Here is a 26,391-nt window from a genome sequence, read left to right as displayed (position 1 = left end):
AAGGTGGGAATTGGTCTGTTCTCCAACATGCCTGGTGATAGCACAAGGGGGAATGAGCAAAAGTTGCACCAGGGGAGATTTAGGTTGGATATTAGGAAGAACCTCTTTACCAAAAGGGTTGTTAGACATTGGAATGGGCTGCCCAGGGAAGTGGTTGAGTCACCATTCCTGGAGGTCTTTAAAAGACGTTTGGATGTAGAGGATATGGTTTAGTGCAGGACTTGTTAGTGTTAGGTCAGAGGTTGGACTAGGTGAAGTTGGAGGTCTCTTCCAACCTAAATGATTCTGTGATTCTCTGATTCTTGTGTGTTGAGATAAAGACAGTTTAATAAGAAAGAAAAGGAAGAGGAAAAATAATGATAATATTATCATTTATGATTAATAATAATAAATATTTGTATTACTATTATTGAATGTACAAAGCAAGAGATGCTCTAGGCAATTACTCAGCACACCCTGACTGATGCCCAGCCCATCCCCAGGCGGCTGTCTCTTGATCCTGACCAGTCTGCATCAGGATCTCCTCTGCAGGTCTCTTGACCTTGTCTCTTGACTAGGTCTCTAGACCTTTGGCAGGGCTGATTGATAGGGCTTTAAACAGGGGAAGGGGATAAAAGCAGGCATGTCGGTGATGAACTACGGGATGGTGCACTAGAATCAGAGGGACTGTGTGCTGGTGAGGTCCTTCGGTTGGCTCCCCAAGGTGCTGTGTGTAGGGAGGTGCATTTGAAGTGCTTCTACATGAACGCACACAGTATAAGGAATAAAATGGACGAGCTAGAAGTCTGGGCTAGAAATGGACGAGCTAGAAGACTGGGCTAGAAGCCCAGTCCCACAGCTACGACATCATCAGCATAAGCAAAACCTGGTGGGATGAGTCCTGTGGCTGGTGTGCTGCAATAGATGTTTACAGGCTCTTCAGGAGGGACCGGCAGGTGGCGGGGTGGCGATGTATGTGAAGCATGGGCTGGACTGCATGGAACTTCAAGTTGGGGATGGCAAAGTTGAGAGCCTCTGGGTAAGGATTAAGGGATGAACAAATAAAGGGGATGTCATTATGGGAATCTATTACAGACCACCCGGCCAGGACGACAACACTGAAAAATTATTCTTTGCAGAACTAAGACATGCCCCGAGATTAATTCCCCTTGTCCTTATGAGAGATTTCAACTTGCCAGATGTCAACTGGGATCACCACATGGCTGACACGAGCAAGTCCAGGAGGTTCATAAAGCACGTAGATGATAACTTCTTGATGCAGGTGCTAAGGGAGCCAACTAGGAAAGGTGCCCTCCTTGATCTATTGCTGGAAAACAGAGAGGGTCTGGTGGGAGATGTGGTGATTAGCGGCCATCTCGGTCATAGTGACCATGAGGTGGTTGAGTTTAGAATTTATGGTGACAGGAGGAAAAGTGCCACCAAAACTTCAGCCCTGGATATGGTGAAAGAGGACTTCAGGCTGCTCAGAGGACTAGTCAGCAAGGTCCTCTGGGAAGCTGCTTTTGAATGCATTGGCGTTCATCAGTGCTGGTCAATCTTTAAGCACTGCCTCCTAAAAGCACAAGATCAGGCAATTCCAAAATATCAGAAGTCAGGCAGGTGGGGCAGAAGGCCGACCTGGTTGAACAGGGATCTTCTCCTGGAGCTTAGATGGAAAAAGAAAGTGTATGACTGCTGGAAGGAGGGTCAGGTGACAAGGAAGGAATACAGAGATGCTGTTCGTGTTTGTAGGGAGAAAATTCTGGGGCCAAAGCCCAACCAGAGCTGAAGCTGGCCATGTCTGTGAGACACAATAAAAATGTTTTTTTTTTTTTTTTTAGATATGTTAACAGAAAAAGGAGAACCAAAGAGAACATAGGTCCACTACTTGACGTGGAAGGTCTCCTCACAGACAAGGACATAGGCAAAGCAGAAATGTTTAATGCCTTCTTCACCTCTGTCTTCAATGCAGATGATGGGCTTCCAAACCCCAGGTGCCCTGAACTGGAGGACCATGGAGGCGGGAATGACAAACTCCCAACTGACCCTGAATGTGTGCAGGATTTGCTGCTCCACCTCGATCCATACAAGTCCATGGGTCTGGATGGCATCCATCCCAGGGTGCTTAAAGAGCTGGCTGATGTCATAGTGGGACCTCTCTCAATTATTTTTCAACGATGTTGGAAATCTGGAGAGGTCCCAGTAGAGTGGAAGCTGGAAAATGTGCCAATTTTCAAGAAGGGTAAGTAAGAAGACCCTAGCAATTACTGGCCAGTCAATCTCACATCAGTGCCTGGTAAAATTATGGAGAAGATGATTCTTGAAGTTATTGAGGTGCACCAGGGGGACAATGCAGTCATTGGTCCCAGCCAACATGGGTTCATGAGGGGGAGGTCCTGCCTAACAAATCTGATTTCCTTTTATGATAAGGTCACCCATCTTGTTGACCAAGGGAAACCAGCTGATGTGATTTTTTTGGACTTCAGCAAGGCTTTTGACACAGTTTCCCATAGGATCCTACTGGACAAAATGTCCAGCACACAACTTAACAAAAATCATACGATGGGTGAGCAATTGGCTAACGAGCAGGGCTCAAAGTGTTGTGGTAAATGGGGCCACATCTGGCTGGCAGATGGTCACTAGTGGGGTCCCTCAAGGCTCCATTTTAGGGCCAGTCCTCTTCAATGTCTTTATAAATGAGTTAGATGTAGGACTAGAAGGTGTTTTGAGCAAATTTGCTGATGACACCAAACTTGGAGCAGTTGTAGAGTCAGTTGAAGGTGGAAAGGCCTTGCAGAGAGACCTGGACAGATTGGAGAGCTGGGCGATCACCAACCACATGAAGTTTAACAAAGGCAAGTGTCGGGTCCTGCACCTGGGACGGGGCAACCCTGGCTATACGTACAGACTGGGCGATGAGACACTGGAGAGCAGCCCCGCAGAGAGGGACCTGGGAGTGTGATTGACAGCAAGTTGAATATGAGCCAGCAGTGTGCCCTGGCAGCCAGAAGGGCCAACGGTATCCGGGGGTGCATCAAGTACAGCATCGCTAGTAGGTCAAGGGAGGTGATTGTCCCTCTCTACTCTGCGTTGGTCTGGCCTCACCTCAAGTACTGTGTGCAGTTCTGGGCACCACAGTACAGGAAGGAAATTAAACTGTTAGAGAGTGTCCAGAGGAGGGCAAAGAAGATGGTGATAGGCCTAGATGGGAAGACTTATGAAGAGTGGCAGAGGTCATTGGGCCTGTTCAGCCTGGAGAAGAGGAGGCTGAGAGGGGACCTCATTGGGGTCTACAACTTCCTCATGAGGGGGAGTGGAGAGGCAGGTGACTTATTCTCTGTAAACACCAGTGATAGGACCCGCAAGAATGGTGTTAAACTGAGGCAGGGGAAGTTTAGGCTGGACATCAGGAAGAGGTTCTTCACCAAGAGGGTGGTTGCACACTGGAACAGGCTCTTCAGGGACATAGTCACTGCACCAAGCCTCTATGAATTTAAAAAGCAATTGAACTGTGCACTTAGTCACACGGTCTAAACTTTTGGGCAGACCCATGCAGTGCCAGGAGTTGGATTTGATAATCCTTATGGATCCCTACCAACTCGGGATATTCTATAATTCTATGATTCTATGACCTTACCTTTTTACAACAAAATCGTCTTTCAGAAGGATTTGAATTATTTTCTTCCCCTTCTCAAATACTTCTTCTGTGTTAGCCCACTCAATGATGCCATCAATACGTTGGAGGTGTCGCACCACTGTCCTGCTATTGGCAATGCACATCCCCATCTCCAGGAAGATCCCTGAGCAATATATAATGTAAAGGGAAAGGATCTCCCTTCCCAGAGGCCAGGGATCAAGGCTCAGCCTTTGTGCTTGGTGAAACATATCCAGTTTTTCCAAAGATCAGTGTCAATTTCACATTGCCTTTGCCTCCTTGGCCTCACTGCCTCCACTGTTTAGCTCTAATGAGCTCCAAGGGAGGCTATGTCAGTTCTGGCCCTTGGAAGGAAACTCCAGGAAACTTACATCTGACTTGGACTTCTTGAGAGAGTTCTTCACTTTTCACTCAGTGTCTGAGGTTCATGAGCTCATCACCAAAGCCACCAGAGGGGTGATTCCAATGCCTTGGGCTGGGCCTCTGCTGCTGAGCTGGGCCAGGCACCTGGGACAGAGAGAGCTCCTGGCAAGAGGCCCCTGATGCAGAGAAACAGCTGTGCCCAGAAACAGCTCCTCTGCACAACACAACAGGGCTGGGGGCCCTGACTGCAGGTGGCATGGGAAGACGACAGAAGGAGAGAGAGCTTGGAGGCAGTTAAGAGTGGGAGGATGCTGAGAGCTGACTGCAGGAGAAATCTGCACAGCCCTTGACAAGGTAAGTCTCTGGCTGCAGGGTCATGCAGCTACAGGTCCTGGAAGGGTCTCTTGCTGGGTCTTGTTTCTGGGAGGGCAGTGGGCAATGCAGTAGGCTTTGAGATTCCTCCTGGGTTGCACTGCGAGATGAGGAAGTCTGGCAGAAGCCCCTTGGAGTGCCCTAAACCAGGTGCCCCCAGTCATCCCAGAACACCCTGCCCTGGCTGGCCATGCCGGGCTCTCTGTCAGCTGCCCCGTAGCTCCTGCAGCCCTGGAGGTGCCCCTTGGCAGGGCCCTGTTGGTGGCAGGGTGCTGCAGGGCAGCACTGAGCACAGCCATGTGGGATGGGGTCTGTGAGCACGGGCAGGGGGAAAGAAGAGGTGGGAACAGAGCAGCAGCTCCTGGCAGGGACAGCTGCAGGCAGCAGAGAGAGGGGCAGGTGACCAGAAGGAGCTGTTGCCAGAAATGCCATGGCAGGGGGGATTCGGGCACCTCACGGCCATGCCCTGCAGTGCAGACGCCTTCCCCTGGAGCAGCCCCTCCCTGGCCTCCTCTCCCCCTGTAGCCCATGGGCTGTGGGGCAGGCATGGCCAGCACAGCAGGCAGAGCCCAGATGAGGAGAAACTCCCAAGCTCCTTCTGGCTCAGTACCAAGGTGCCCCAAGGAGAAGACACCTCCATGCTAAGGTCATGTCTGTGCTGCTGGATGGCTGTCTGTGGGCACCTGGAGTGAGGCCTCTGCACCCCTAGCTAGGAGGGAAGGGCTGAGTTTGTGGTCCGGCACCCAGAGACAAGGTGAGGATTCTGCCAAGCTCCATTTAGACTGGGACTTCTCTGCTCTCAGCTGCCTCCAGTTTCTTCTCAGGGAAACACCTGAGCATGATGGTAGTCCTAATCATTACAGGGGTAACTACTAGAAAATAAAGCAAAGAAAATCCTACTTTGCTTTGCACTGTGGTCGGAGATGTTTGCAAGAGCACTACAAAGCTCAATGATCTGAGAGGTGGACTGAACCGGTTTCCCCTATGTTCCTTTTTCCCTCGTGCTGCACAGTAGGAAGGATTCCTCTAGAGCCCAAAGCAGCCCCTGCTCCCAGTGCCTCCCTCAGCCAACACTAGCTGCAGCTCAAGCAAGAGAGCTGCAGAACAGTTCTCGTGCTAAGAGAGAGGCTCAGTTTGGGGGTGCTATAAGACTTGCATTAAGTTTTCCTCAGAGAATTCTGTTCTAACTTTGTTTTGTCTTCTCCTCTTCAACAGACAGCCTTGTCAAAGTCAGAGAATTACCAACAGCAGCTCTGTGAGTGAGTTCCTCCTCCTGCCATTCGCAGACACACGCCAGCTGCAGCTCCTGCACTTCAGGCTCTTCCTGGGCATCTACCTGGCTGCCCTCCTGGGCAACGGTCTCATCCTCACTGCTGTAGCCTGCAACTACCACCTCCACACCCCCATGTACTTCTTCCTCCTCAACCTTGCTCTCCTCGACCCGGGCTCCATCTCTACCACTGTCCCCAAAGCCATGGCCAATTCCCTGTGGGACACCAGGACCATTTCCTATGAAGGATGTGCTGCACAAGTCCTCTTTTACTTATTCTTTTTTGGTGCAGAATTTTATCTTCTCACCATCATGGCCTATGACCGCAACATTGCCATCTGCAAACCCCTGCACTATGGGAGCCTCCTGGGCAGCAGAGCTTGTGCCCAGATGGCAACAGCTGCCTGGGGCAGTGGCTTTCTCAATGCTGTCCTGCACACGGCCAATACATTTTCCCTGCCCCTCTGCCAAGGTAATGCCCTGGACCAGTTCTTCTGTGAAATCCCCCAGATCCTCAAGCTCTCCTGCTCAGATGCCTACCTCAGGGAAGTTTGGACACTTCTGTTTAGTATTTCCTTAGCATTAGTTTGTTTTGTCTTCATTGTGCTGTCCTATGTGCAGATCTTCAAGGCTGTGCTGAGGATGCCCTCTGAGCAAGGCCAGCACAAAGCCTTTTCCACGTGCCTCCCTCACCTGGCTGTGGTCTCCCTGTTTCTCAGTACCATCATGTTTGCCTACCTGAAACCCCTCTCACTCTCCTCCCCAACTCTAAATCTCATGGTGTCACTTCTGTACTCGGTGGTGCCTCCAGCAGTGAACCCCCTCATCTACAGCATGAGGAATAAGGTGCTCAAGGATGCAGTCTGGAAATTCTTGGAATACATCCTTCTTCAAATCAATAATGTGCCTTAAAGTTCCTACTTTATTTCAGAAACTGAGGAAAACCTTTTGTTTTCTTTAATACTCCTTTGTTTTCTCTTATTGCAGTTTTCTTCCATTTCTTGCTTTGATCTACAGAAGCTTATTCTTAGCCTCCTACCTGTTATTTTGTGCTTTACTTTGAGACAATCATCATATGGAGCTATGATTGGGCCTCTTCTATAGATACAGATAAAAAAGAAGCCACGAGAACTTCATTGGTCTCAGCTCCTGTTTGCTTCCACCTGCTCTGGAGCTGGGGGAGCAACCATAGCATGCAGGAGGGGCTCAGGGCCCAGAACCCAGCTGCCACATGGAGGAGTGTTGTGGTTTAACACAGTCAACAAATAAACACCACATAACCTTTTGCTCACCCTTTCTCCTCCCTCTCCATGAAGGAGGGGAGAAACGGGAAAGTGAAGCCTGTGGGTTGAGATAAAGACAGGTTATTAAGACAGGAAAATAATAATAATAATAATAATAATAATAATAATAATAATAATAATAATAATAACAACAACAATAATAATAATAATAGTAGTGCTACTACTAGTAATGTGTACGAAACAAGTGATGCAAAATGCAATTGCTCACCACCTGCTGATTGATGCCCAGCCTAACTCCGAGCAGCCTGCCCCCCACCCCCGCTAGCTACCCTTATATATTGTTTAGTATGATGTCAGATGGGATGGAATACCCCTTTGGCCAGTTTGGGTCAGCTGTCCGGGGTCTGTCATCCAACCTAAACCTCCCCTTTCGTCCATTCCCCTTCATCCTATCACCAGGCATGTCAGAGAATAGACAGATCCCCACCTTGCTACAGCCTTCTGTAGAGTACCTAACGAAAGTGATAAGGTCGCCCCTGAGCCTTCTCCGCTCCAGGCTAAACAACACCAGCTCCCTCAGCCATTCCTTGTAAGACTTGTTCTCCAGACCCCTCACCAGCTTCATTTCCCTTCTCTGGACTCGCTTGAGCACCTCAATGTCCTTCCTGTAGTGAGGGGCCCAAAACTGAACACAGTACTCAAGGTGCGGCCTCACCAGAGCTGAGTACAATCACTTCCCTAGTCCTGCTGGCCACACTGTTTCTGATACAAGCCAGGATGCCGTTGGCCTTCTTGGCCACCTGAGCACACTGCCGGCTCATATTCAGCCAACTATCAACCAATACTCCCAGGTCCTTCTCCGCCAGGCAGCTTTCCAACCACTCATCTCCCAGCCTGTAGCTCTGCTTGGGGTTATTGCTCCCCAGGTGCAGGACCCGGCACTTGGTCTTGTTGAACTTCATGAAGTTGACCTCAGCCCATCGGTGCAGCCTATCCAGATCCTCCTGCAGAGCCTTCCTACCCTCGAGCAGATCGACACACACCCCTAACGTGGTGTCATCTGAAAACTTACTGAGGGTACACTCGATCCCCTCATCCAGATCATTGATAAAAATGGCCCTAATACTGGGCCCTGGGGGCGCCATTAGAGACCAGCCACCGACTGGATTTAACTCCATTTACCATAACTCTTTGGGCCTGGCTACCCAGAGAACTTTTAACCCAACGAAGCATATGACAGCCAACGCCATAAGCAGCCAGTTTCTTGAGGAGAATGCTGTGGGAAACGGTGTCAAAAGCCTTACTGAAGTCAAGGTAGACAACAGCCACAGCCTTTCCCTCATCCACTAAGCACAACACTTTGTCATAGAAGGAGATCAGGTTCATTAAGCAAGACCTGCCTTTCATAAATCCATGCTGACTGGGCCTAATCACCTTGTTGCTCTGTAAGTTCCACATGATGACACTCAAGAAAATGTGTTCCATGAGCTTCTCTGGTACTGAAGTCAAACTAACAGGCCTATAGTTTCCCGATTTTACTCTCTGGCCCTTCTTGTAGATGGGCGTCACATTTGCTAGCATCTGGAACCTCCCCTGATAGCCAGGACTGCTGATAAATGATGGAGAGTGGCTTAGTCTGCTCTTCTGCCAGTTGGATATTAGGTTGGATATTAGGAAAAAGTTCTTTACTGAGAGGGTTGTTAGGCATTGGAATGGGCTGTCTGGGGAAGTAGTGGAGTCACCATCCCTGGAGGTATTTAAAAAACGTTTCAATTTAGAGCTTAGTAAAATGGTTTAGTGGAAGACTTGTTAGTGTTAGGTCAGAGGTTGGACTTGGTGATCTTGAAGGTGTCTTCCAACCTAGATGCTTCTGTGATTCTGTGAATCCCAACTCCTGTGGGCTTGTGTGAGGCATGGGAAACAGCTGAGCCCCCTCCTAGCTTCTGGACTGCAAAGAATGAGATGCCTTGCTTGACTCAGCTGAAACTCTTCCCTCAGGAGGGGAGATGGAGATCCCTCTCTGTCCTTGGATGGCTGTCCTGCCTAAAACCAGGGCACAGAAAGGTGATTCCTGGGCCACATACTTTTCCTGTATGAGGAATGACAGTGCTGGAAAAGAGTTTCTTTAACTTGTAGAGGGAAGGAGCAACAGGGATTGCTTCAGTCTGTTTCAAAGTTGATTCCCCTGGAGGGCCAGGGACTTGTCAAGAGCTCCCTGTGCTGATGAGCTGGGCCGAGCTCCTGGGCCCAAGGGGAGCTCCTGGCAAGCGGGCAGCACTGCAGAGAGACAGCTCTGCCCAGGAGCAGCTCCTCTGCACAGCACAGCAGGGCTCGGGGCACTGCCTGCAGGGGACAAGGGCAGCTGAGAGAAGGGAGGGAGATGTTAAAGGCAGTGTGGAGGGGGGATGCTGAGAGCTCACTGCGAAAGAAATCTTCACAGCCCTGAACAGGGTAAGTCTCTGGCTGCAGGGCAATGCAGCCGTTGTTCCTGGTGCCATCTCCAGATTTGCTGTCAATTCCCACAGCCTATGGGAGCTGTCAGGAGGACTCTCAGAGTTTCTTTGAATAGGAAAAGAATGAGAAGCTCCAGAGCAGGGATTACTTTTCAAAGCTGTCAGAAGGTCAGCAGATGATGGTTTCTTCTTTTGGGGCCGGCTGCAGGCTGCGCAGCCGGGGTGCAGGCAGGGGTGGCCAGGGCTGTGGTGCAGAGCAGGGTCCCTGTTGTGCCCCAGGGGCTGTGTGCTGGTGCAGGGCCTCTGCCACCTGCCATGCTCAGCACTCAGCCTTCCCAGGGAACTGTCCAGGACACTGCGAGGAGAACCTGTCGCTTTAAGTAGCCCCCCAAGCATGGCAGAGCAGGGTCCTGCTGGTGCCCAGAGGCTGCTCGCTGGAGCAGGCTGCTCACAGTTCCACAGCACCCCTAGGGGCATCTCTGGGGGACATTCTTGACAGGGAAAATGAACATCTGCAGTATCTGAAGGGAAGGCACTCTCTGGGTTCTCTGGTCTTGCTTTCCTACTTTGAAGGGCAACCAGAGGGATGATAATGGAGTTGTCAGGTTTGTATCAGAGACTGAAGCGCAGAGACCATTACACTGATCTGTAGGTCTTTGAGGAAACCCACAATTTCACTCCATACCCTTTAGCTTATGGGCAGCACCAACACCACCTTCACTGTTTCTTGAAAGACTATTGGATGTCCTGTTCAGCACCTGCAAACAGGGAAATGTCTCTGGCCAGTGGGCACTGGAGATCCGTCTCTGGTACACTTTACTAGATACTGTAAAGCACTATGGATTCCTCCTGAAAACACATAATTATGCCTCATCATCAAGGCATGCTTGGACAGAAAAAATACAGAGCTCACAGGAAAGAGGCAGTGAGTCTTTTTGAGGAGGTTTCAGTGGTACATGGTGGAATTTTTCTTCAGAGAAGTCTCTCTAACATGTCACTCTCTATTCCTCCATGGACAGGCAACCAGGCTCTGAGGAAGCAAATGTCCAACAGCAGCTTCCCCACAGAGTTTCTTCTCCTGCCATTCGCAGACACACGCCAGCTGCAGCTCCTGCTCTTCGGGCTCTTCCTGGGCATCTACCTGGCTGCCCTCCTTGGCAACGGCCTCATCCTCACAGCCATAGCCTGCGACCACCGCCTCCACACCCCCATGTACTTCTTCCTCCTCAACCTCGCCCTCATCGACCTGGGCACTATTACTACCACTGTTCCCAAAGCCATGGCCAACTCCCTCTGGGACACCAGGACCATTTCCTATACAGGTTGTGCCACCCAGGTCTTTACGTTTGCTCTCTTTCTCACAGCGGAAATTTACCTACTCACTATCATGGCCTATGACCGCTATGTTGCCATCTGCAAACCCCTACACTACAGGACAATAATGACCAGCAGAACTTGTGTCAACATGGCAGCAGCTGTCTGGGTCAGTACTTTTCTCTATGCTGTGCTGCACACTGACAATACCTTTACACTTCCCCTCTGCCAAGGCAATGCCCTGGACCAGTTCTTCTGTGAGATTCCCCAGATCCTCAAGCTCTCCTGCTCACATGCCTACCTCAGAGAAGTTGGGCTTCTTATGCTGAGTGTATTAATAGCATTTGGTTGTTTTGTTTTCCTTGTGCTGTCCTATGTGCAGATCTTCAGGGCTGTGCTGAGGATCCCCTCAGAGCAGGGCCAGCACAAAGCCTTTTCCACATGCCTCCCTCACCTGGCCGTGGTCTCCCTATTCATCAGCACTGCCTTTTTTGCCTACTTGAAGCCCCCTTTCACGTCCTCCTCCTCTCTTAATCTTCTGCTGGCAGTTCTGTACTCGGTGGTGCCTCCAGCAGTGAACCCCCTCATCTACAGCATGAGGAACAAGGAGCTGAAGGAAGCAGTATGGAAAGTGATGACTGGATGTTTTTCAGAAGCTATATACTACCTATCTTCCGCAGATCACTCATAACACATTTCTGTCCCGGATGTTATTTTTTCTCTATTTATTTATTTATATATTATTATTATTATTTTTTTTTTTCTTTACATTCCTTGTGATAAAGTTATTAACAAAGATATATGATTGTTCGTCACCTTCCATTTCAGTGTCTACCTGTTTCATGTGACTCAGGGACTTGGTGTAAAGAAGGATCCAGGCTTTCTGAATCTTTTAATAAAAGGAACGTCCCTACAGTGACTTGTTCTCCTGAGATCCTTCTTTTGAGACCACTGTGGAGCTGCAGGGGCACTTGGCTGTGTGCAGAAGTGGTGGGAAAAAGAGTCCTGGCACAGCAGCAATGCCTGGGAGCCAAACAGCTTGGCCTTTCCTGAGCTGTTCTTCTTCACTTCCCTTCTAAACCCTTGTGTTGCTGTGAGGACTGATTGCTCTCACCGTGCTGCTGTGGGGTAGTCCAATGTCTACAGGCAGGGACAGGCCAGGGGTACTTCTCTAGCACAACTGGCTCTGCACCAGCCTCTCCAGCATAAAAGGGGATCTGCTGAGGGCAGTGCCTTAAGGCTCAGCTCTTCTCCCAAAGGTGCAGTCACGGATATTACTAAGGAATAGACTTGAGCGATTCTCCTTACTTCGTTTCTCTGTGGGCACATGAGGGTGAGATCAGAGTCCAAGGATGAGCATTAAGGTAGTGATGGATGATTCTGCTCTTGCTTGTTGGTTTCCAGCACCCATAGAGATTGCTGGGCTGGGAGGAGGACAGGGAGATTTGGAGAGCTGGGGAGGGGATAGGCTGGGCTGGCCTCTGGGCAGAGACAGAGAGGACCAGCAGAACAGGGGACATCCTGGAAGATGCTGCCCCAAGGCACTGGTCCCAGAGCAGTTCCTCACAACCACCTTTCCCAGCTCTAGGTTCTAGCCAGAGTAGAGTGAGACAACCACTTCCCTTGACTGTCTGGCAATGTTGTTCTTGGTGCACCCAAGGATACAGTTGGCCCTCCTGGCAGCCAAGGGACACTGCTGGCTCTTGGTCAGATTGCTGTTGATCAATATCCCCAGATCCCTTTCTGTGGAGCTGCTTTCCAGCATCTTGTCCCCAAGTTGGTATGTATAACCAGAGTTGCCCCTTTCCAGGTGCAGAATCCAACACTTGCTCTTGTTAAACTTCATGTGGTTGGTGATTGCACAGCTCTCTAAATTGTCCAGATCTTTCTGCAAGGCCTCACCACCCTCAACAGAGTCAACAGCTCCACCCAATTTGGTGTCATCCCTGAACATGCTCAAAAAACTTCAAGTCCTTCATCCAAATCATTTATTAAAAAAATGAAGACGACTGGTCCTAAAATGAAGTCCTTTGGAACCCCACTAGTGACTGGCCACCAGCCTGATATAACCTCATTTACAAGAGTCTTCTGGGCCTGACCCATTGGCCAACTGTTCACCCATCTTATTACGCTTTTCTCTAACTGTATTCTGGTCATTTTGGCCTGAAGGTTACTGTGAGAGACAGTACTGAAATTTGTACTGAAATCCAGGAAGATTACATTGACTGGGTTCCTTTAGTCAATTAGCTTGGTGACCTTGTGGAAAAGGAAATTAAGTTTATTAGTTATGACCTTCCCCTAGTGAACCCATATTGGCTCTGACCAAAACTTCATTGTCCTTTATGTGTTTTTCAATAGCTCCCAGAACAATCTTCTCCACAATTTTACCAGGCACTGAAGTGAGAACCTGAGGGATTGTGCAGGGCATCACCTGCACCCAGTGCTCCTGGGTGGGCTGGCCTCATGAGCGCAACAGCTCCTTGTAGCCCTGTGGATGCTGGCTGTGAGGTCACTTCTGTCCCAGCACCTGTCTGGCCAACAGCGGGGAGGCAGAGCCTCTGAGGTCATAAAGGCCATCAGAAAGCTGCCCCCAACAGGGTGACACATTTGGGGAAGTCAGAGGAAAGATGGGGGAATAAAGGCGGGAGATTTTGGTCAGAGAAGAGGGGCTTGGCTAAGAGAAAGGAAAGATTTGGAAGAGGTGAGAGGGGTTCAGGTAAGGCTGACGCTCCTAAAGCACTCTGGGAAAACATTCATGTTAGGCCATGTACATATTCCTAATCAGCAAATGTTGCTCTAACCAGACGAAGTTGAAAAGCCCCTATCCATTATGTTTTAAAAGTTGTGATGGTCTAGTGAATTTCCCACTGATTGGGAAATAGAGATTAGGATGTCATGTGGGACAATGTCTAAGACCTTACAAAAGTCCAAGTAGATGATATTGGTCAGTCTTCCCTTGTCTAGTGATTCAGTCATTCCTTCATAGAAGGCAAACAGATTGGTCAGGAATGCTTTACCCGTGTTGAAACCATGCTAGCTGTCCCAGATCACCTTCTTGTCCTGCATGTGCCTTAACATTGCCTCCAGGAGGAGGCAAAAAGAAAGAAACAAACAAACAAAATGAGCTTCCCAAAGGGATCACTTAACAAATCTCACATCCCATATGCTGTAGGAGTTTCCCTTTCCTAACAGAGAACTTGTGAAACCAGACAATAGAGCTTTATTGATTTCTTCCCCTCTCTTTTTCTTCTCGATGATGTGGAATTAAACCTGCCTAACTAACCTGATTTCCTTTTATGATAAGATCACCCAGCTGATGTGATTTTTTTGGACTTCAGCAAGGCTTTTGACATGGTTTCCCATAGGATCCTACCGGACAAAATGTCCACCATACAGCTAAATAAAAACATCATACGATGGGTGAACAATTGGCTAACGGGCAGGGCCCAAAGGGTTATGGTGAATGGCGCTGCGTCAGGCTGGCGGGCGGTCACCAGTGGGGTCCCTCAAGGCTCCATTTTAGGGCTGGTACTTTTCAATATTTTTATAAACGATCTGGATGTAGGAATAGAAGGTATTTTGAGCAAGTTTGCTGATGACACCAAACTTGGAGGAGTTGTGGACTCTGTTGAGGGTGGAAAGGCCTTGCAGAGGGATCTGGATAGGTTGGAGAGCTGGGCGATCACCAACCGCATGAAGTTCAATAAGAGCAAGTGCCGGGTCCTGCACCTGGGATGGGGAAACCCTGGCTGCACGTACAGACTGGGCGATGAGACGCTGGAGAGCAGCCTAGAAGAGAGGGATCTGGGGGTCGTGGTAGACAGCAAGTTGAATATGAGCCAGCAGTGTGCCCTGGCAGCCAGGAGGGCCAACCGTGTCCTGGGGTGCATCAAACATGGCATCGCTAGTAGGTCAAGGGAGGTGATTGTCCCGCTCTACTCTGCGTTGGTGTGGCCTCACCTCGAGTACTGTGTGCAGTTCTGGGCACCACAGTATAAAAAGGACATGAAACTGTTGGAGAGTGTCCAGAGGAGGGCTACGAAGATGGTGAAAGGCCTGGAGGGGAAGTCGTACGAGGAACGGCTGAGGGCACTGGGCCTGTTCAGCCTGGAGAAGAGGAGGCTGAGGGGAGACCTCATCGCAGTCTACAACATCCTCGTAAGGGGGTGTCGAGAGGCAGGAGACCTTTTCTCCCTTAACACCATTGACAGGACCCGCGGGAACGAGGTTAAGCTGAGGCAGGGGAAATTTAGGCTTGACATCAGGAAGGGGTTCTTCACAGAGAGAGTGGTTGCACACTGGAACAGGCTCCCCAGGGAAGTGGTCACTGCACCGAGCCTGACTGAATTTAAGAAGAGATTGGACTGTGCACTTAGTCACATGGTCTGAACTTTTGGGTAGACCTGTGCGGTGTCAAGAGTTGGACTTGATGATCCTTAAGGGTCCCTTCCAACTCAGGATATTCTATGATTCTATGATTCTATGAAACCTCTTGAATTTCCTTCCTGATATTGATACCTAAAGTACACCAAGGAATTCATTCAGTACTTGCAATTGGCAGGCAGATTTTCAGCCATTTCCAAGAAAGCAGCATCCATCACATGTAATGACTTCTCAGGAAAACAAACACCATTACTCCGAACATGCCCCCTCCTCCTTCTCTCCCCACTGCTCTAATTACTGAGCATGGCATCCTACGGCACAGTATATCCCTGTGGTCAGTTCAGGTCAGCTGTCCTCACTGGGTCCTCTCCCAACTCCATGTGCACCCTCAGCCTCCTCCCTGGCAGGGCAGCACGTGACAGGTTCCCCTTGAAATCTCTCATGGGGAAAGGGTGGATCACACTGGAGACCAAGAACAGTGTGGCAAGGAATCTGAGTTTGACCACGAGTCAAGTGCTTCCTCTTAAAGATAGAGTGACTGGAGAAGAGGGTGCTGGAGTAGCTTTTCCCCAGCTGAGCTATGGTTCAGAATTACCTCCTGTCACATCAGTCCTCCATTAAGCAACAGTTAAGACAGCTGAATGAGAACAGGCACTCCCTGATCACATCTCAGACCCTGTAGCCCAGGCTCTGAGGAGTACCAGAAGTGTACATTCAGGGAGGTACCAGAAGAGCAGTCATAGTGGAAAATTCCAAAATTGCCTTCTCAGAACCATGGCCAGGATGGAAAAATACTAATGAACAATCAGTTGTGATAGTATTATAATACTACAATACTAATGAACAGCAATGGTGATGGCCCGTGCTCCCACAGGAGGGGGCAGCTTGTGACTTTTGCACATGGAAGGCTACTCCTTTTTAGTGCAGCTCTCCACTCCATGGACCCCAGAGCATCAGACTGCTTTGAGGCTTCATTCTGTGGGCCCAGCTGAGCCATAGGTCTTTGGAAAAGACAGCATAAGACACCCCTTTGCCAACTGCCCCCTGGCATGCAGCGGCCAAGATGGCATCAGGCTCATCTTCTTGGCCACTCCCCACTGTCCCCATTGCACCAACACCCTCTGAATTGCTCCAGAACCTGTGGGGAAGTGGTGGCAAGGCCTCCTTCTTCCTGGTGGTGTCTTTGGCTCTTCTTTGGCAAGAGATACTGGAGAGCAGCCCCATGCAAAGGCACCTGGGGCTTTTGCTCCACCACAAGTTGAACCAGAGTCAACTGTTCTGAACCCTGCCATCAGAGTGGTTCCAAAGAATATATCAATATGTAATATAATAGAATATATCAAAGAATACCATACATTAATATGGTGATAGGCACATATATGTGTATATATACATACATCTATAAATATCTGTTGTTTTTTATGATGTTCTCTGCCCTTGTTCTCTGGACATCCTGGCAGATGCTGCCCCAAGGGCGGTGGTCCCAGAGCAGCCCCTCACAACCACCATTCCCAGCACTGGGCAGTGCAGTTGACATGCAGGAGGAAAAGGATATTATCTGGAGGGATCGTGACAGGCTTGAGAGATAGGCCCGTGCAAGCCTTGTAAAGTTCAACAAGGCTAAGTGCAAGGTCCTGCACCTGGCTCAGGGCAATCCCAAACATTAGTGCTGAGTAGGTGATGAGTGGATTGAGAGCAGCGCTATGGAGAAGGGCTTGGGAGTACTAGTCGATGAAAAGCTTGACATGAGCCAGCAACATGCACTTACAGCCTGGAAAACCAACCATATCCTGGGCTGCATCAAAAGCAGCGTAACCAGCAGGTTGAGGGACGTGAATCTCTCCCTCTACTCTACTCTCAAGAGACCCCACCTGGAGTACTGCATCCATCTGTGTGGCCCGGGCACAACACACTCATTAGTCTTAGGACCTAGGACTTCAACTGGGTCCAGAGGACATCCACAGAAATGATCAGAGGGCTGGAACAATGCTCCCATAAAAAGAGGCTGAGAGAGTTGGGCTTGTCTGACCTAGAGTAGAGAGTCATAGGATCACAGAATCGGCAAGGTTGGAAAAGACCTCCAAGATCATCTGGTCCAACTGCCTCCCTACCACCAATATTACCCACTAAGCCATGTCCCTAAGTAGCTCATCCAACATTTTCTAACACCTCCCCTCCCTCTGGGATAGTGACCCCTGTCCCCCTCCCTCCGGGACAGTGACTCTACCACCTCCCTGGGCAATCAGTTCCAATGCCTAACCACTCTGTCTGAGAAGAAATTTCTCCTAATTTCCGTCTTGAACCTCTCCTGGAGCAACTTGAGGCCATTCCCTCTCATCCTATTGCAGGCTATCTGCAAGAAGAGACTGACCCCCAACTCCCCACACCTTACTTTCAGGTAGTGGTTGAGAGCAGTAAGGTCTCCCCTGAGCCTCCTCTTCTCCAGACTAAACAACCCCACTTCCCTCAGCTGCTCCTCAAGGCACTTATGGTCCAGGCCCTTCACCAGCTTTGTAGTCCAAAATTCTACAGGAAACCGTACTCTGGTTTTCAAACAAGGGGGCTTACAATAAACATGGAGAGAGACTGTTTCCAGCTCCAACTAATTTGTGATTCAGTCATTCTGGAATGTCTGACAGTGTTTCTGAGAACTTTTCTGTAGTATCCTTGTACCAACTGTACTTCAGGTTCCCATTGGGAAGAATCTCATTTTGAGAATTATCCCACTCACCAGGCACCCTTGATGAGCAGGAATTACAAACACCATCCTCAGAGGCCTCAAAACACAGGACTGTCACACACTCTAACTCCATAGTCCAGCCCCTTTTTCCTTGAGTCAGAATGAAGCTCTGGATGTGTCCACTACCATCATCTTCTCTGAGCAGTGATAGCTCTATAGGTAGATCAGGTTGGTCAGTGCTTTCTGCAGCTGGGTACCGAGAAAATCTCTGGGCCCATGACCCAGTGCTGATCCACCGTCTTGGTGTCTGTTCCCCTAGTATAGCTACTGATGGCAGCAGAAGAATGGAGCTGGTCAGATTTCAAAGATCAGCTCCCCCTGGGCACAGGGGAATGGCTGTCCCCTGTGGTAGTGTGGCCATGGGGGTCGACAAGACCCATGGTTGATGATAACATTGGACTGAGACCATGAGGAATGTAAAGTGTTTAGAAGGAACAAAGAAGTGTCATTCAGGAGACACCTTGCTGTCTCAGACTGCTTGTTCTCCAGCTGTTAAGACATGGAAGTTGCTGGGTGTTTGCTGTTGCCAGGCAAAGTTGTTGACCGATGAATAGTGGAAAAGTACTGCTGTAGAGCAAATGGTATAAGAAGGGAGTCTGTCCTCAATAAGAGAGTTGAAGTCATGTTATCAATAGGAGAGCTGAAGTTATGTCTTCAATAAAGGAGTAGCAGTTACTGGTCCTTAAAGAACCCTGGTGTCCGTGTGGTCATTAAGCCAAAGTCCCCATGCTCCCCATATGTACATACCCAAGCTGACGGTGCTGCTGTGTAGAGCAAATGGGCTGTGGTGCTGTGGGGTGAATCTGCATGGCTGTCCTAGTCAGGGTGGGAAGCAGACAGCCAGGATCACTGGGCTGGACCAGGCAGAGGTACTTCACGAAGGAGAAAATGAATCAGTCCCCAGCTCCCTTCCCTCTGCCTGCAGGGTGCCACTCTTTTCTTTGAGACTGCAGAGTCACAGGTTCCCTGTGAATACCTGGCTTTAGTTCTTTCCCTGTGGCTGAGCACACAGTGGGAAATCTCTCACATTCATGGAGGCTGCAGTCACTGCCCACACCATGCTCTACTGTCCCTGGACATAACCTGGTCTCTTAAGGCAGCTCCAGATTCCCCTCCTGAAGGACAGGTCAGATGTGGGAACAGCCCTGGCTACATAATGCAGTGACCATTTGCTGTCTCTGCTGTGAGCAGACACCCATGGGTGAGTTTTAAATCTAGCCCTGGGTCTCTGACAGGTCACAATGTGACAATGATAATTCCCTCCTGAACAGAAGCAGGAACAGACCCTTCTGGGGAGCAATGCTTTGGGCCTTTTCTTGGCACTTGTTTGGGAAGGAAAGCCCAGCCTTCAGAATGTGAACTCGGGTAATTCCATTTTCTTAGAGATGCTATGAGAGTTTTCACTGACTCACTCACAGTGTTAAATGCACATTTATGCAGCCTCCATATGGCACAGAACTCGTTCATTCATTTATAGAAGTAGGGGGAATAAAAATATTTATGTAGGAATGCAAAGGGCAAAAACAGCTGAGCTCCACCACAACTGTTCCCTCACTCCCCCTCCTCAAAGAGGATTGTGGAGAAAATACGACGAAATGGGTTCAAAGGTTCAGATAAGGACAAGGAGATCATGCACTAATGATTATGATGGGCAAAACAGTCTTGACATAGGGAGACAGTAAGATTTATTGTTTATTACTAACAAGCTAGAGAAGTGAGAAACAAAGGAAAGAAATCCAAAGCACCTTCCCCTCCCTCATCCACCCTCTTCCACCTCCTCCCCCCGAATGGGGCAGGAGAATTGGGGAATGGGGGTTATGGTCAGTCTACAGCGCTTCTTCTCTGCTGCTTCTTCTTGGTCACTCTCGTTCCCTGTGCTGTGGGGTCTCTCCCATGAGATGCAGTCCTTGATGAACTAACCTGGCGTGGGCTTCCCACAGGCAGCAGCTCTTCCAGAACTGCTCCAGATATGGGTCCGTACCACAGGGTCTATCCCTCGGGAGAAAACTGCTCCAACCTGGGTCCCCCATCGACAGCAGCTCCTGCCAGATGATCTGCTCCTGCATGGGCTCCTCTCCACGGGCTACAGGTCCGGCCCAGAATCTGCTCCAGCAGGGGTCTTCTACAGGCAGCAGCCTCCATCGGTGCAGGGCCACCTGCTCCACTGTGGTCTCCTCCATGGGCTGCAGTGTGGAACCCTGCTCCACCGTGGTACTCCATGGGCTGCAGAGGGACAGCCTGCTTCACCATGGGCCTCACCACAGGCCGCAGGGGACTTCTGCTCCAGCACCTGGAGCACCTCTCCCCCTCCTTCTTCATTGACCTTGGTGCCTGCAAGGCTGTTCCTAACTCCTCTCACTCTCCCAGCTGCTGTGTATCACAGTGTTTTTTATCCATGTCTTAGATCTGCTCTAACAGAGGTGCAAAACAACATCACTTATTGGCTTAGCTCTGGTCAGCAGTGGGGCCCATACCAAACACTGGGCAACTTGTAGATCCTTCTCACAAAAGCCACCCCTGTGGCCTACTGCTACCAAAACCTTGCCACATAAACCCACTACACAGACATAAAGAATAAAGAAAAAAGTATATAATAATAAGAAGAATGACCAAAACACAAGCCTGGATGGGGATGTACTGAGATTCATCACTGAAGAGTGAAGGGATCTTTATGAGTACTGTACAACCTCCCCAAAATCAGTTTACTAACTGCATCCTTGAGATCCTTGTTCCTCATGCTGTAGATGAGGGGGTTCACTGCTGGAGGCACCACCGAGTACAGAACTGCCAGCAAAAGATCAAGGAAAGGGGAAGAGATAGAGGAAGGCTTCAGGTAGGCAAATGTGGCGGTGCTTATGAACAGTGAGACCACGGCCAGGTGAGGGAGGCATGTGGAAAAGGTTTTGTGCCGTCCCTGCTCTGAGGGCATCCTCAGCACTGCCCTGAAGATCTGCGCATAGGACAGCACAATGAAAACAAAACAACCAGATGCTAAACAGGCACTAATCACAAGAAGTCCAACCTCTCTGAGGTAGGCATCGGAGCAACAGAGCTTGAGGATCTGGGGAATTTCACAGAAGAACTGGTCCAGGACATTGCCTTGGCAGAGGGGAAGGGAAAATGTATTGGCAGTGTGCAGCACAGAATAGAGAAAAGTAATGCCCCAGGCAGCTGCTGCAATGATGATACAAGTTCTGCTGTCCATTATTGTCCCATAGTGCAGAGGTTTGCAGATGGCGATGTAGCGGTCATAGGCCATGATGGTGAGGAGAGAAAACTCTGCTGTGAGAAAGAGAGCAAAAATAAAGACCTGGGTAGCACAGCCTGCATAGGAAATGGTTGTGGTGTCCCACAGGGAGTTGGCCATGGCTTTGGGAACAGTGGTGGAGATGGAGCCTAGATCAAGGAGGGCAAGGTTGAGGAGGAAGAAGTACATGGGGGTGTGGAGGCGGTGGTTGCAGGCCACGGCTGTGAGGATGAGTCCGTTGCACAGGAGGGCAGCCAGGTAGATGCCCAAGAAGAGCCCGAAGTGCAGGAGCTGCAGCTGGCGTGTGTCTGCAAATGGCAGGAGGAGGAACTCGGTGGGGAAGCTGCTGTTGGACATTTGCTGCCTCTGGGCATGGTTGCCTGTCCATGGAGGAAAAAACAGAGAAAAGTTAGGCTAACTTCCCTGAGCAACCCGCCTGCTTCTCTAAAAGAAATCACTGTCCCCAGAGCAGAATGAGGAATATGTGAGCTCATTCTCCCACCCTCCCAACTCAATGACACCATACCTATCATTTTAAGATGAAGCTTGAGCAGTTTGTTCCCAAGAAGACACCCTCAGGGCAAGGCCTTTACATTCGGTGTCAGAACAGAAACTTACACCCACCTGCACCCCAGACAAAGACAGTGGGAGAACCACACACAGGTTTAGAAATAAGAAAGAACATTGCAGTGGTCCAACCTGCTGACAGACAGAAAGGGAGATGGGCATGTAGGGAAGCCTTTAGCTTACCAAGCTTGCATGCACCTAGAGAAGTGACACTGCAGGGCAAGTACTCTTATAATACTGATAACTGCATATCACCTTGCAGGACACAGGCTCCTCTCCTCTTCTGGAAGTCCATCTGAGGAGGAGGTGGCTCATGCCCTAAAGCCCCAGAGGGCAGACGCTGTGCTGGGTGTCAGAGGAGAGCAGGGGGCTGCTGCAGAGAAAGTGCCCACACTGCAGGCCTGACAGGGAGTGCCTGAATCCCCTCTCCCTTGGAGTTTCAGGCAGTTCCCTCTCTCCTCCCTGCCCCTGCCTCAATCTGTCCCTGCTGGGATCTTCTTCCCTGTCCCCATATCTCCTCTGTGCCATTGCTCACAGACCCATCCCATCCACAGTGTACTCACATCTGCCTTGTAGACGCCTCCTGTCCCAGGGTAATTTTCAGGGATATGTCCATGTTTTCAAAGGCTATGGAGCAGCTCAGACCTAAAAGACCTTACAATAACTTACAATAACTGGGGTCTCAGTGCCTTCATCCAAAGGGAGGAATAAATTCCATCTCTAACTGCCACCCACAAAGCAGGAGGAGAAATCTCAAAGCACAGAATATTTGTCTTCAAGAAACTCTTCCTCTGAACTTTCCTTTGAGGAATCTACTCTGAGGTGTTCTGGGGGTGCTAAGTAGCTCTGAGAAGCCTTCCCCAGGCAGCAGCCTCTGGGCGACAGTAGCTTCAGTGTACCAACAGGACCCTGCCCTTTCCTGCCCTGCCGGGGGGGGGCTCCTTCCACCCACAGCTTCTCCCCGCAGCACCCTAGGCAGCTTCCCAGGCAGGCTGAGTGCTGAGCATGGCAGGCAGCAGAGGCCCTGTCCCAGCACACAGCCCCTGGGGCACAGCAGGGACCCTGCTCTGCACCACAGCCCTGGGCACCCCTGCCTGCACGCCGGATGTACTCCTGCAGCTGGCCCTATGCGAAAGAAACCTCATCTCCTGTCCCTCTGACAGCTTAGGCAGGTAATCCCTGCTTTGGACCTTGTCATTCTCCTCTTATCCAAAAAAAAACTCTGAGAGTCCTCCTGAAAGCTCCCATAGGCTGTGGGATTTGACAGCAAATCTGCAGATGGCACCAGAAACAAGAGCTGCATTGCCCTGCAGCCAGAGACTTACCCTGCTCAAGACTGTGAAGATTTCTCCCACTGTGAGCTCTCGGCATCCCCCCCTCCACACTGCCTTTAACATATCCCTCCTTTCTCTCATTGCCCTTGTCCCCTGCAGGCAGTGCCCCCAGCCCTGCTGCTGTGCTGTGCAGAGGAGCTGCTCCTGGGCAGAGCTGTCTCTCTGCAGTGCTGCCCGCTCGCCAGGAGCTCCCCTTGGCCCCATGAGCCCAGCGCAGCTCATCAGCACAGGGAGCTCTTGACAAGTCCCTGGGCCTCCAGGGGAATCCAGTATGAAACAGACTGAAACAATCACTAATGTTTTTTCCCTCCACTGAGGAAGGAAACTCTTTTCCAGCACTATCATACCTCATATCTGAAAAAGTATTTGTTCCATGAGTGACCTTTCTCTGCAGAGCTGCTCTCAATGATTTCTTCTCCCAGTCTGTACTCATGGCTGAGATTGCCCTGGTCCAAGTGTAGAATCTTGCTTTTGGACTTGTTGAACATCATTATGTTAACATTGGGCCCACTTCTCAAGCTTGTCCAGGTCCCTTTGAGCGGCTTCTCTTCCTTCTGTTCAATCAACTGCACTCTCAGCTTGATGTCATCTGCAAACTTGCTGATGGTGCACTCAACCCCACCGTCTATTTCATTGATAAAGATTTTCAATAGTCCCAGTCCTTGAAGAGACCCCCAAGGTAAACCTCTCTTCACCTGCCTCCAACTTGCAGATGGAGCCATTGACCACCACTCTCTTGGTGTGACCTTCAAGCCAATTCCTTACCCACTGAGTGGTTCAACCTTCAAGCAATTCAAGAGACTCCTAGAGCATGTTGAGGGTAAGTTTCTGGTGCAGACATTTGGACCAGGATGGATTCTCCAATTTGGAGACCAGGATGTCATGTGGGACCATGTCAAATGCCTTACAGAAGTCCATGTAGATGGCATCGGTCAGTCTTCCTTTGTCAACTGATGCAGTCAGTTAATTGTAGAAAACCAGCAGATTGGTCAGGCATGATTTGCCTTCAGTGAAGCCATTCTGGCTGTCTTGGATCACGTCTTTCTTTCTCTTTTTCTTGCACCTGCCTTGATATTGCTTCCAGGAGGACCTTCCAGGAGGAGCTTAGCTTAGGGATATGGTTTAGTGGGGACTGCTAGTGTTAGGTCAGAGGTTGGACTCGGTGATACTGAGGTCTCTTCCAACCTAGAAATTCTGTGATTTCCCAAGATCTTGTCAGGCACAGAGGTGAGGCTCATCAGTCTGTAGTTCCCCGTGTCCTTTTTCTACCCTTTTTAAAAATGGGAATGATGTTTCCCTTTTTCCAGTCACCTGACTGCCAGACCTTTTTAAATATGATGGAAAGAATCTTGGCCACTGCATCAGCCAGTTCCTTCAGGACCCTGGGATGCAAGTCATCAGGCCCCATAGACTTGTATGTCTTTACTTTCATCAGGTGGTCTCAAACTTGCTCTTCACTTACAGCGGATGAGACTTGACTCCCTCAGCCTCCATTTACAGGTTCAAGGAAACGAAAGACTTGGGAAGCCTGACTGGCAGTGAAGACCAAGGCAAAGATATTGTTGAGTACCTCAGCCTTCTCCATGTCTGCTATTACCAGTTCACCCTTCTCATCCGTCAGAAGGGACACACTCTCCTTCGCCTTTCTTTTCTGGCCAATGTACCTCTAGAATCCCTTCTTGTCATTCTTTGCATCCCTTGCCAAGCTCAGTTCTATCTGTTCCTTGGCTTTCCTGATCCCATCCCTGTATATCTGGACTGCATCCCTGTACTCTTCCCTGGCCACATGTTTCTATTTCCACTGCCTGTGCATTTCCTTCTTGTGCCTCAGTTTGACCATCAGGTCCTTGCTGAGCTGCCCCAGTTGTCTGCCCTCCCTGCCCACTTTCTTATGCAGGAGGATGAAGAGTTCCTTTGCTCTAAGGAGAACATTCTTAAAGAGTGGCCAGCTCTGTTCAGCTTCTTTGGCAGGGGGATTGTAATTGGGTGATCTATAAGGTGCCTTCCAAGTCAAACCATTCTAAGATTCTATGATTCTATTGGACCTGATGGGATTCACCCACCAGAGTGGAAGGAGCTGGCTGATGTCCTTGCAAGGTAACTCTTGGTCATCTTGGATCAATCCTGGTGACTAGCAGAAGTGCCCCAAGACTGGAGGAAAGCAAATGTCCATCTTTGCTGCAAGAATGGCAAGGAGGAGGGCCCAGGGAAGTGCAGGCTGCTTAGGCTCCACTCCATCCCTGGAAAGGTGATGGAGCAGCTCATCCTGGAACCCTGTTCCAGACACAGGAACTACAATAAAATCATCAGGAGCAGTTGGGATATCTTCATGTAGGGGAAGTCACTCTTGACCAACTGGGACAGGAAATGCCCCGATGAAATGACTGGCCTAGAAGAAGAGGACAGAGCAGTGGATATCGATACACTTTGACTTCAGTAAAGTTGTGTGGTGGATTAAACCTGGTAGGCAGCTAAGCAGCACAGGTCTACGAGCTCATTCCTCCTACCTAGTGAGATGTTTTGAAAAGAACCGAAGACTAAAAGTGAAAAAAAAAAAAAAAGTGGGCTGGAATAAAGACAGTTTAATAGCTAGATGTGCATACAAGCAACAACAACAAACTAACCAAACAACAAACAAACAAAAACCAAAACTTATTATTCACCATTTCCCATTGACAGGCAGATGTTTAGCTATTTGCAGTGCTTCATCATGTGTAACCGGTCAATATGAAGGCAGATGCCATACTTCCTAATGTTCTTCACACCACCAATAAAAGACAAAAACAGATTTTGCTAGTGTTGTTTAAATAGCTAAATATATTCCTATCTTTTTTTTTTTTTCATGTCTCAGCTCAGCTTAGTACACACATGGACTTAGAGCAGGTGCAGAGGAGGACCACAAAAATGATCTAGAGCACTTCTGTTAAGAGAGGAGACTGGGAGAATTATGGTGATGATGATGATTGTCATTATCATTATTATTTACTGGAAAAGAGAAGGCTCTGGGGATACCTTACAACAACCTTCCTGTACATAAAGCGAGCCTAGAGGAAACCTGGGGAAGGACTCATTACCAGGGAATGTAGTGATAGGACAAGGGGCAAAGGCTTTCCAGTAAAAAAAAGGTAGATTTATGTTAGATGTTACATATTAGATATTCACATATCGATGAACCATGTCTGCACAGCATCAAGGGTTTCAGTTTCTCATCCTGCCTCCAATGACATGTAAGTTGGGGGTGTGCAAAACATTGTGAAGTTTGCATCCTGGGCTGCATCAAAAGATGAATGGCCAGCAGAACAAGTAAGGTGATTGTCCCCTTCTACTCTGCCCTTGTGAGGTCCCACCTGCAGTACTGTATTCAGGTTTGGGGACCCCAGTACAAGAAAGATGTGGACCTGTTAGAGCAAGTTCAGAGGAGGGCCACAAAGATGATCAGAGGGCTGGAGCTCCTCTCCTATGAAAAAAGG

General features: G+C 49.4%; 4 protein-coding genes across 5 annotated transcripts in view; 3 read left to right on the top strand and 1 right to left on the bottom strand.

Annotated features, from left to right (window-relative positions):
- Window positions 1-26,391, top strand: part of LOC137847094 (antigen WC1.1-like) — a 433,117-nt gene that overhangs the window by 191,927 nt on the left and 214,799 nt on the right. The window lies entirely within an intron of this gene.
- On the top strand, window positions 2,959-6,551 carry LOC137847339 (olfactory receptor 14C36-like). Its single transcript, XM_068665624.1, has 2 exons — window positions 2,959-3,395; window positions 5,585-6,551. Exons 1-2 carry the CDS (start codon window positions 2,959-2,961, stop codon window positions 6,549-6,551), a joined length of 1,404 nt encoding a protein of 467 aa, XP_068521725.1.
- On the top strand, window positions 10,547-11,341 carry LOC137847338 (olfactory receptor 14C36-like). Its single transcript, XM_068665623.1, has one exon. The coding sequence runs from the start codon at window positions 10,547-10,549 to the stop codon at window positions 11,339-11,341; it is 795 nt and encodes a 264-aa protein (XP_068521724.1).
- Window positions 20,421-24,329, bottom strand: LOC137847337 (olfactory receptor 14A16-like). The gene is made up of 3 exons (XM_068665621.1): window positions 24,233-24,329; window positions 23,304-23,546; window positions 20,421-21,400 (listed from the first exon to the last, which is right to left on the bottom strand). Exons 1-3 carry the CDS (start codon window positions 24,327-24,329, stop codon window positions 20,421-20,423), a joined length of 1,320 nt encoding a protein of 439 aa, XP_068521722.1.

This window comes from Anas acuta, chromosome W (assembly GCF_963932015.1).
Source record: "Anas acuta chromosome W, bAnaAcu1.1, whole genome shotgun sequence".
Classification (NCBI taxonomy): domain Eukaryota; kingdom Metazoa; phylum Chordata; class Aves; order Anseriformes; family Anatidae; genus Anas; species Anas acuta.
Note: the sequence above shows the minus strand (reverse complement) of the source record. Positions and strands in the feature narration are given on the sequence as shown.